Source organism: Hippoglossus stenolepis, chromosome 1, assembly GCF_022539355.2.
Source record: "Hippoglossus stenolepis isolate QCI-W04-F060 chromosome 1, HSTE1.2, whole genome shotgun sequence".
In the NCBI taxonomy this organism is placed as follows: domain Eukaryota; kingdom Metazoa; phylum Chordata; class Actinopteri; order Pleuronectiformes; family Pleuronectidae; genus Hippoglossus; species Hippoglossus stenolepis.
The window spans coordinates 29,475,808-29,486,946 of record NC_061483.1 but is presented as its reverse complement, the minus strand read 5'-3'; the positions used below and the strand labels follow the sequence as shown (position 1 = coordinate 29,486,946).

At 38.4% G+C, this 11,139-nt stretch overlaps 2 protein-coding genes and 1 long non-coding RNA gene across 3 annotated transcripts; all 3 read left to right on the top strand.

Moving 5' to 3' along the window:
• The first annotated feature begins 2,073 nt into the window (after positions 1-2,073).
• LOC124851963 (mucin-2-like) lies at positions 2,074-3,038 on the top strand. The gene is made up of 4 exons (XM_047340294.1): positions 2,074-2,086; positions 2,256-2,353; positions 2,444-2,570; positions 2,785-3,038. Exons 1-4 carry the CDS (start codon positions 2,074-2,076, stop codon positions 3,036-3,038), a joined length of 492 nt encoding a protein of 163 aa, XP_047196250.1.
• A 3,003-nt stretch (positions 3,039-6,041) lies between these two features.
• Positions 6,042-8,759, top strand: LOC124851962 (mucin-5AC-like). Its single transcript, XM_047340293.1, has 6 exons — positions 6,042-6,116; positions 6,460-6,570; positions 6,813-6,937; positions 7,675-7,804; positions 8,293-8,449; positions 8,616-8,759. The coding sequence occupies exons 1-6, from the start codon at positions 6,042-6,044 to the stop codon at positions 8,750-8,752; spliced, it is 735 nt and encodes a 244-aa protein (XP_047196249.1). The 3' UTR covers positions 8,753-8,759.
• Positions 8,760-9,320: 561 nt separating this feature from the next.
• LOC124852093 lies at positions 9,321-10,754 on the top strand. The gene is made up of 3 exons (XR_007032838.1): positions 9,321-9,407; positions 10,562-10,605; positions 10,697-10,754. It is a non-coding gene; the product is annotated as an uncharacterized LOC124852093 (long non-coding RNA).
• Positions 10,755-11,139: the final 385 nt, after the last annotated feature.

The window sequence follows — 11,139 nt, the reverse complement described above, 5'->3', positions numbered from 1 at the left end:
AATAAACAAATTTAGTCTAACCTCAAGTAATGCCTGGAACACACAGCACACACACAAGCACACACACACACACACACACACACACACACACACACACTGCCACTTCCTAAACCTAAACCTAAACCTAAGCTTAACTATCACAGAAATGATATATAGCTTCAAGTCTTGTAGCCCTAACCTAGAGTTGTACCTGGTCCAGACAGCTCATGTTTAAATATTTTTGCAACAGTAGAACAGGTTGGTGTTTGGCGTCTGTCTCCAACTTAATCACTCCCCAGATGTGATTACACAGATATGAGTAGGAGTGATGAGCAAACTCATAACCCCCTCATGGAATACTACGATTGGATGCTTAGCAATACCAGCAGCAGTGCAGGCTAAGGGGTGTGGAAAATTCTCTCTGTAAATAGACCACCTAATAAGGTGGGTGTGTTATTATAGATGGTTGTGGAGGTGGGGTATATCCCAGCATGGTGTGTGTCCATGATTGGAGCAGCGCAGCTCGGGTTAGCTGCCTGAACCCAAGCTCACAGGCGTCTTCACTCCACTGTGTACACACCCAGCCACCAGCAATTATGCAGTCAGGAAACACACTGGTGAACAGATCCAGGTCGAATGCAGGTGCTTCAATATTATCTATACACAGTCTGAAAAGAGAGTGGGATCACAGTTTTGCAAGTGATGGCTTAACTGATATATCTCAGTTGTCAATCCTCATCTACAAGGTACACCAAGCAAGTTTAACATGAAGCTTTAAACAGACACCATCATTGATTCTGGACTAATGTTTGATGTAAACTCAAATGTCTTTCACAAACAGGTTATTAAATTTAAGAGAATCCGGGCGAGTCTTTGTAAACAACATCCCTTCTCAGCTTCCACTTTTCACCGTGAGTTACTTTAAATCATACCAGAGTTGTTGTTTTGAAGAGTCGTTTGAGGAGCTCTATTCTACTTTCTTGAGTGGAGAAAAGGTTATACCACATACAAGAGTCTATGAATTTAGGAGACACAGTAATTATATTAAATATTTTGACCGATATGAGACAAGTTGCTGTAAAATGCAAGTTTTCAGTGCTCTCTAAACTACTGCAGCGGATCTGAGTGTCTTCAAGCCATCATCCTTCTACACATGAATTTATAAGCACTAAATTGAGCTTCTAAATGATAGTCCAGCTAGTGCCTCTGATGCAGTCTTCATTACAGCTAATCCTTCGCTCAAAGAACAACCTCTGGTAGGACTTCATTTATTATAAAAAGCTTCCTCCACATTTTCTTTAAAGTTTAATGAAGTACCTAGTATCTATACGTTTTTGTCATCCCCTTATATCTATATTATATTACAATATCAGATATCCATTACATTTCCATACAATGAGGAAAACAATAGTAATGTGTATAATAAATCCTCAGCCATCATTTAATTAACACACAATGCAAGGTTGTTCTCCATAACAGTCTGAGTATTAAAGAAAGGAGTGTTTCAATGCACTGAGGGCACAGACCTTGACATCTGATCACTCCACATCCCTTTCTGAGGTGGCCACATTCTTCTACATTAACACTAATGTATTAGCTAGCCTGAAAGGCCCACTTACTCAGCTGATGTCTCAGCCTGCTACGGTTTTATAATCAGCCAAGTGTATTTTACATAGCACAACACACTTTCTAAATTAAGAAAATAAAATTGTTTTCTTTCTTTCTAAATAGTGAATCTTATTTTGCTTGAGCTGCATGCAGCACCTTAATGTATCCAGAATAAGTATAACCCCTTAATCTAGCTTTTACCAGTATTTACAAATGTCAGTGTCATAAATTTAGAAACTAACAGTGGAAAAGTGTATATATTTGTTATACTTCACCCATATTTTTTCATGTAGGTTAAATATTTGTGTTTATTAATAAATCTGTGATTTTATCCATTAGGATTGTGTTAGAACTTCAGCCCAGCCAAGGTGACTGATGACTTCAAGGTGATGAGCGGGCTGGTGGAGGCACCGCTGCAGCGCTTGCCAACACGTGGAAAACCAGAATAGCTACAAGGAAAGCACCAAACAACTTTGGACACCTGTAATGCATCAACAAGGTGCAAGCTCTCTTTACATGCTGTCTGGCATCATGTAATAGTTATCACATCATATTTATTAAGTAAACACATACTCATACAATGCTATATTTAGGAAGTTACTCATGTCATTTTCAGAATACAAATTAATTTGTTAACAACTTCATTTCTGGATGTTTCTGTGTCTCAGAAGGGATTCTTACCGAAGTACAGTTGCCTCCCAAGCTGTGGATCTATAGAGTGTTTGCTCCTTGCCACTCTGTCATTAGCCCCACCCCGTACAAAGATGTAAGTCTGCACACACAAAGCTGGAATGACAAATAAACTAAACAACCGTACCCTTGTTCATGTGTCTGTGCCCACAATGTCTCCTCACAGAACTGCATGTATGACAGCTGTAACTGTGACCAAAGTGAGGTCTGCATGTGTGCTGCAATCTCCTCATACGTCTATGCCTGTTCAGCGGCAGGAATCCACCTGACTGGCTGGAGGTCGACCATCTGTGGTGAGCGAAACCACGAGGGCTCCTTTGTTTTACTGTGCTTAATTACTTTGCTGTCGTCTTTATGATGATCATTTAATGTAGGGTCCATCTGAGACCTGGAGGACTCACCTGCACTTTATACTCTATGGGCCTGTGCTTTTGCCTATTTGCAACAATGAATTTGAACTACATGAAAAATATAATTAATCTCTGAACTCTTTTTCTCTCCTACCAGGCAAATTCAGTGAATCTTGTCCAGCAGGAACAGTGTATGCCTATAATATGACCAGCTGCATGCGTATGTGCCGCTCCCTGAGCCAGACTGATTACTCCTGCCAGGTCAGCGTCCCCACAGTGGACGGCTGTGGCTGTAATGAGGGAACCTACTTGAATGAGGAGAGGAAGTGTGTGACCAGGTCACACTGTCCCTGTTATGATAAAGATTCCATTATTCCTGCTAAACAGACTATCACCATAGAGAACCCATGAAAGTAAGTACACAGAGGCAGACAGGTTGGGCTTCTAAGCAGTCACTAACAACAAAGTGTGTTTTATAGGTAACAATTACCAGAGGCAGCTGGTCAATAGGGGGCGTTAGGGCGCTGCCCCACCATTCTTATCATGAGGAAGAATCACATACAGCCAAATTTTAGCTCCAGCTCCTCTTCAATACAAGAGATAGGAGCCTTTGGGGCGCAGGAGAAATGCGCCCAGAGGGAAATAAAAAGAACTCTGAAAGTTTGTGCTGGGATGTGCTCAGTTTTACACTATTTGTCACGATGCGCTGTGGAATACAATAAGTCGCCCATGTAGGGTAAAAATATATGGTACATTGAACAACAATAAATGTATTATATAAATGGACTATATATAGTGAATTATTCAGTGATTTCAGACATAACTCTGTTTTCCCGTCCTCTCATGCCTCATACTAACAGCTCCTGCAGTATCAAAGAATTCTCCAGCTGCTAGGAGGAGCACCTCTGTGAAGTTTGCATGTGGACCTTTCAATCCCTAATTCAGATCACGAATGTGGCATTTATTATTAAGTTAGCCCGGTCAGCTCTACAATCTATTTATGAATGAAATAATGACGATAGCTAAAGGCATTCTTTTTCAAGATCGCCGAAATCTCCGCTTCTGGCAATGACTATTTATGCTGAATTAGAGGAAATTGTTGAAGGAATTACACACAAGACAACTGGAAATTTTGACATGATCATAAGTCTGTTATAATGCAAATAAAGCTCATCTGAATTTGTTATTTACTACACAGCCATATGTACTTCCCCCATGGTATATTTCAACTGCTCCGAGGCTCAACCCGGGACTCCTGGTATTGAGTGTCAAAAGAGCTGCAGCACTCTGGACATGGCTTGTGTAAGTACAGCTCAACACATATACACACTCACACATGTCAAACATTTAGACACACATGGACATATGCAGATCCTGTTTGCTGACTCCCTCTTTTTGCTCTCTCATCTAAATATAGATCAGTACAGGCTGTCTGTCAGGCTGCATGTGCCCTGATGGCCAGGTGTCAGATGGATTAGGTGGCTGTATCAAAATCAAATGTCCATGTGTGCTAGCGGAAAGATCTACAAGCCTCAAGACACACTGACGGTGGAAGCTGCCCGCCTGGTCTGTACAGTACTTACATACATGCCATAATGCTATGCACCTGTGGAATACATGTTCATCCTCCTCTCTCCCAGAAGCTTATGAAGGGATTTGATTGAAGAAGCCAGCACCAGTCAAGATATAAAATACATTACATATATTATTCATATAGAAAATATGTGTCTGTAAAAAACAACAGACATAATATTGCAAAAGAAAAGTGTGTAATCTAACACATACATAGATCTCCTGTATTATGTAAGACTCATGAGTCATGTTAGGTTTTTCGTAATAAAACCATGACTTTTCTCCTTGGTTCAAACTTTCATTATTACTTAGTATAATAATAAAGCCTATAATATAACTAAATATATACTTCTTATACAGAACTTGGTATTTTACTTAACAATACACATTCAAAAAATTGGAGGCTTTGTGACAAAATTTCAATTACTGTAATTATTTTTCCCAGTGTATCTAAGATAGTAAAAAAAATTGATTAAAAAAGAAATTCATCACACCCTCTCTTAACATTGATGTCACTTATATTTAACATTTAGCTTCTTAATTTGGATTGATAAAATAACACACCTGTATAATATTGATGGTGTAATTGTTTACTAAATAATTACTGATAATTTACTGTAGATGTATTACTGTATCTTCTTCCCATCCTTTTTATCTTGGATATTTTCAGTTTTTACCCAGTTCTAAAACGTTATGTATTCCTTTAATTACATTAGTTCATGGTTTGTACGTGGAGACATGTAACCCATGTGAGTCTGGTTGTCCATATTTAAACTGTACACCCTAAAAGAAGTTAATATTTTGAATTTATTAACCACAAAATAGTATTTGAATTCTTTCAGACCATTTTTTGTCTTGAAACCAAATTGATTTATCAGATCATTGTTCTTCTCTGGGGACCATGTGATGCATCAATTTGTAGGGTGAGATGGTACAACTTGTAGAGTGACAAGGTTCCTCTGGTGTGTTGTGATGGTGAGCTGATAACCTAGTTCTGGTTTGGTGCCATGCAGACCTCATCTTAGTGAAATGTGTTGTTGTCCAGCATTAGTTGTCTTGTGAGGGAGATCTACTTAGAAAGGCAGCCCTATCTTTTTTTAACTGACTCCCCCTACAACCAGTTAGGAAGAACCTTGCTCAAAGGTATGTGACAAAATAAGGACACCACACATAGTCTTTAAATAACAAAAAAAAGTTTTAATTAACTAAATAGCATTAATGCAGTAAGTGTGTGCGTGTGTCAGTCTGTCAGTGAAAGAGTGACAGAAACTTGCAGGTCTTCTTCATGGCCTTCTGAGGCCAGCATGGTCAGTTGTGTTGAGCCCTAAAACAAAGAACACACAATTTAAACAAAGGGCCAAGTTAGGGTTACTGTACCTCTGAGGCCGAAAACTGTGCTCAAACAGACAATGGAAAATAGTTTTGTAAATACTGTAAAATTATTTAGATTTTTAAATAAATAGTCAATAGGTCTAAACATATTTTCCACAATCTAATGTTCACATATATCAAAATAGTTGCTTGATTTGGTGCGATCGAGAGGTGGTGAGAGTGCATTTGTTCTCATTGTACTCAAATCTGCACCAAGATTGTTGTATTCTTAACTCAAGAAAAATGAACTATGGTAATGACAGATACTTGCTGATGATTCCTTGTAAAATAAGTTCTCCTAAAACATGCCCTACATTGCTGTAAAAAAATGCAGTTTCTGTAATTTTCCTCTGCAGGTTTACATGACTGAACGTTTGTCTCTGTTGTTTGTTTGTCTCCACAGCTATTGCACTGAAAGGAAGTTCAAATGTACCGAAAAATTGTGTGATTCTGTATGTGGGATCTATGGAGATGGCCACTAAACCACATTTGATGATAAGAGGTTTTGACTTCCAGTGGACAGTGTGGATACCCACACTCCTCAGAGTAAAAGTGGCAGATGGGTAGATAAGGCAGAAGTTAAAGTTAGAGATCAACTCTTAGATATTAGCTCTGTTGAATTTAGCATCAAACCTAATGTAGCAACAAAATATAATTTAATGCTGGCAGCAACATTTTTCATGAGCAATGCTTTCTCTCAAACATACAACATATGAGCTACTCAGTCCCTTTTAAATTCAGTATATACAATGCACTTTAAGCTGGATGTATACTACCAATAACAGCTACTATTTAGACAGATATGTAGAGAATCTAAATACACTGAGTAGCTTTTGTAACTTAAACAATGGTTTCCAGTAATTGTATTACACATCTGTGCTTTACTCAGGACTTCTGTGGTACTGGTCAGAGCAACGGAAGCTTCAGAATCATCACTGAGAATGTTCCATGTGGAACCACAGGAACTACCTGTTCCAAGACCATCAAGATCTTCCTGGGGGTAAACAACCTTAACACACGTGTGCATGTGCATGTTCTGCCTCAAACACTAGATCACAACCTTAACCACTAGGGTTAAGCTAGGACTATGGATGAAATTCTAGCAGGCAGTTTCTTCCCAGGTTTCAGGAACATGGGTCAGAGTTACAGGGAAACATTTTTTTTAATTATCTATTAAGATATGATTACATCTTGAACGTCAACTTACTGTTGCAGTAATAACTGCATGTTTGATACCCACAGGATAATGAATTCCAACTTAAAGATGAGAACTTCCAGGTGATAAAGGGCAGCAGCAAAGTGTTCCCTGCTCAGATACAAGATGGTGTTTACCTAGTGGTAGCGATCAAGGCAGGACTCGTGCTCATGTGGATAGAAGATAGTCTTTTCATTAAACTCAGCCCAGATTTCAAGTGATCAACAAGTCTATATTGCAACTAGCTGAGATTAAATTCACTTAAACAAATTCTATTCAGTCTGGCTTATTGTCAGGATACATGAAAATCTTCATGGACCTATCGGGTCATGTGATTTAAAAAAGCAACTTTTGTCATATTTTTGACAGTGCATTTTAAGAGGACAGTATGGTAAGTAATGCAGAAATATCTTCAGAGCAGGATATTTGTTTGAAACAAAAGAGCTAAAAGGAAAATGAAATTTGGACTTGACAAACTGCTCAGAAAAACATATTTAAAGTTTAAAGTTGTACGTTTTTAATATGTACCTAGCCTCAAGAGAAAATTACCACTTCAACTTTGAATGAGCTTAAATCATTTTTTTATTAAGAATTGGGCTTAAATTCTCTGTGTACATTTTATAACGTTTTTACACAGATGATCCATGGGGTTGAAGAATATTATGCACAAGAGTTCCAGCCCTTTATAAAGTGGACAGTAATGGCACCAAATGAAAATGTCACACACAGTGACAACAAACAGATCCACATTCTATCATATAGCGGTGAAATGTCATTTGTGATTCCTCCTCCAGGAGTCAAGTCTAGTTTGTGTAGGAAACTATGAGTACTTAACTTAGCAGACAGCTTCACCACAAGCTCTCCAGGGGACGTGGCCGATGTTCTCGGAATTTGGTAACTTGATTGGAGGGTTTCCTCCAGCTGCCCCAGCGCCCAACTAATCAGTGATCCCTGTTCCTCAAACGGCTACCGGGCAACCTGGTCCCAGAAAAAATGTAGCATCATCACCAGTGTCACCTTCCAGAACTGTCATTCACAGGTAACCAGGGTGATAACAAACATACTTTATAGTATAGATTTGCACATACACAAAACTATTATAATGTATGGGACAGTTTGAGTGGTCATCAAGACTAGAAAGAGTTAAATAAAAAACAGAACCTTTACCATTTTACAAATTGTATTGTTCCTTTGCAATATTGGGTCTAAATACTCTTTGCTTATTGTGTTGGTCAGGCAGGTGGTCTGCCAATCTAGCTGCAATATAAAAAAATAAAAAGAATTTAGTCCATAGCAGTATACTTAGAAACTATGTAGCGACTGTCAAGTATTTGGACTGGACATTGCATACTGTTGGAGTGATTCCATATGATTTTGGTGATTTCTGACATTTCTACACCATCGCACAGTGTTCTGGTAAGATACTGGTGACACTGCTGCTAATAATAATGTTAGCATATTTTAACATTTAACGTTTTTGTTACCCTGCACTTTTTTTGCTTAACATTAAAGTATTGTGTATTCAAGGTTGACCCTGGACCATACTTTGATTCTTGTGTGAGAGACTCTTGTGCTTGTGACACCGGTGGGGACTGTGAATGTCTCTGCACTGCTGTGGCTGCCTATGCCAAAGCTTGTAATGAAGCTGGAGCGTGTGTTAAATGGAGAACTCCAAAAATGTGCCGTAAGTTTAGTCATAATGCAGAACATTTTGAACTGGGATTCAGGATTTAAGGGCACTCTTGGGTGCTAAAAAGAAACCTTAAATTGTGTGTTTATCCAAAAAATAAATAAATATATTTGTCATATTAAGTGTCACAAGCTAAGCTAATGCTCATTTTGTCTTACAGCTATTTTCTGTGACTACTATAATGCTCCTGATGGTTGTGAGTGGCACTACAGGCCTTGTGGAGCTGCCTGCATGAAGACATGCCGAAATCCATCAGGAAACTGTTCGAACCTCATCACTGCCTGGAAGGTGCATTAGACAGATCTCTTGGCATAAATCTTGACTTAAGCATGCCAAATTAGATTGTTTGACTCTTTGATTGGGCAACTGTGGCTCAAGAGGACAGGGCTGGTTTCATACTCAGAGGGTTGGTGGTGGCAGTCTGGCTCTGTAATTACAGTATATCCTAAGGGTAAGGTGTCCTTAGTCAAGAGACTGGGCCTACAGCTGTTCCCAACGGGTAAAGGGAGCACTTTAGATGGCGCCTCCAATTAGGTTTGAATAGATTTATATGTTATACAATGGAAAGCGTTTAGAGTGATCGTTTGCCAGGTGTCCTTTCTGGCGGGTGACTACCCCTAAAACCGAATGGCCATAACTTCTGTATGAACACACACAGGCCTGCTTTTCTCTCTCTCTCTCTCTCTTGCTGACTGCTTCAACATACACACACGGCATCATCTCTGGCTGTCCCCAAGCTTTTGATCCCATATAAGTAGTTAAGTCACTGTATCAGTGTCCTATGTCACTGTAATTGCTTTGCAGGCCATATCCACATTGTCCTCCAAACCAGCCATGGCACGGTGGGAGCACTGTGAAGGTGTGTTAAATGGAACCAGTGTGGTTGCTATGATGATAGAGGTACCCATTACAGCGTTGGAGATGAGGCTCCATCAAACAACTGTTACACTTGGTACGTCTCATACACTTGGAATGATTAATCTCAGTTGATGACGCTTCTACGCAAAAATGAAAAACTAAAAGAAAACGAATATCTCCCGGTGAAAAACATCATACAGTTTTGCCACAAATCTCTGTGTGAAAGGGAGACTCTGGGTAAACTCCATAGCTAATTGTCGAGATTTTACCTGGAGAGATCATGCCCCTGAAATAAAACATTATTACAGTTATCTGAAGGCCACTATCTCATTCAAATCATTGGGTCAGATTTTACTGGCGGAAGAACACATAGAAAAACAACCTGGAATATGGCTATCAAGGATAAAATAAATATACTTTCTGCTTTCTTTCATTACAAGTTTAACAAAGTGTTGGAGGATATGAATAGAAATTACCAAAGTGTCAAGTGAACCAAATATGACAGATGCATTGCAGACCTGTTGTAAAGAAATTTCGTGGAACATGACTGAATTTTAATGGTGACTTTATATGATCACTCATTTTTAGATAAGTATACAAACTGAAAATTCTTGTAGGTTTATTTAACAACTGAAGATATAATATTTTAAATTCCTGTCCTATTTAATGTGATTGTAGAAATGGTTTCTAGGTGGCCCATGATTCCTTTAGCTGAATTTGCAATTATGGACACCAAGAGTGGAAGATTTTCCAGTTGCCTAAAGGTCATTATATCATGCTGTGAAAGAGAGTTATGCTTTATATTGTATTATAATGCTTAGATTATGTCTCATAAGATTTAAGCTTTTGATAGAAATAATAATCAATTTTTGATGAACGTGAGAAAGCTGAAGAGCTGTTAACTATGACAATACAGTACACATGTAACCTGCGACTTTAAGTAGTATTTACAATTGTTTTCATATTTTTTTGTTCTGTCACAATTTTTCGTATTTTATAGTCTGGATAACTTTCCTCCAAAATGACACATAAACCCATTACACCCAACAAATAGGGTAGAAGCAAAGAGCAGTATTTAGAGGAGTCAATTAGACATCAATAATTTATGCAAAAAATTTACATTCCTACCAAATGTACGGGCCTTGTTAATGAAATGGTATGATTTATAATTTGGACCCAAAAGTTTGCAGTTTGTGCATGATATGTCAAAAAGCAATGAAATGGCATCTGTTTCCCTCTGTTCCAAAGCTCCTGTAAGGTTTCCGGAATGTCATGCAGCTACAACATGAGCTGTAAGTACACATTTTTTGACACATACACACATGCACATACACAGAGACACATTGATATTTGCCTTAATAAGATGATACTCTTGTTTTGCAGCCTGTAAATGCTTCGTAAACGGAAAATACTACGGATATGGGGAAACCATCTACCGGATGGGCTAGGAAACTGCATTACAGCTATGTGTGGGGCCAACGGGACTGTAAATAGGAAAGTCAACCCTTGCTTAACGACCACCACACCTGGCCCTACATCAACGCCCTTTACGTTCAGCACAGGTGGAGCAACGACAGGTATTACTATCTACGCAGCTTAGCGAATACATTTAACTGCTATTTAATTATTTTGTTTTAGTATGTACAAGAAAAATAAACATATAAAGAAAAAAGTATATATAGTATTTAACATTCTTTAATAGTCATACAATAGGTGTGCATATAAATATACATTGTAAAAAAAAATAACTTCCACTTAAAAAATGTCTTATTCTATCACAGTTGGACCAACAATATCAACAACAGAAAAAGTTGAGACAACAACAT

Excerpts from the sequence above, each read along its gene's own strand:
- LOC124851962 (XM_047340293.1), top strand. The coding sequence starts at position 6,042 with ATGGCCACTAAACCACATTTGATGATAAGAGGTTTTGACTTCCAGTGG. Across the intron at positions 6,938-7,674 it reads AAGGCAGGACTCGTGCTCAT|GGTTTCCTCCAGCTGCCCCA; the intron begins GTGGATAGAAGA and ends ACTTGATTGGAG. Across the intron at positions 8,450-8,615 it reads GAGAACTCCAAAAATGTGCC|CTATTTTCTGTGACTACTAT; the intron begins GTAAGTTTAGTC and ends TTTGTCTTACAG.
- LOC124851963 (XM_047340294.1), top strand. Across the intron at positions 2,354-2,443 it reads GCCCCACCCCGTACAAAGAT|AACTGCATGTATGACAGCTG; the intron begins GTAAGTCTGCAC and ends GTCTCCTCACAG. Across the intron at positions 2,571-2,784 it reads CTGGAGGTCGACCATCTGTG|GCAAATTCAGTGAATCTTGT; the intron begins GTGAGCGAAACC and ends CTCTCCTACCAG.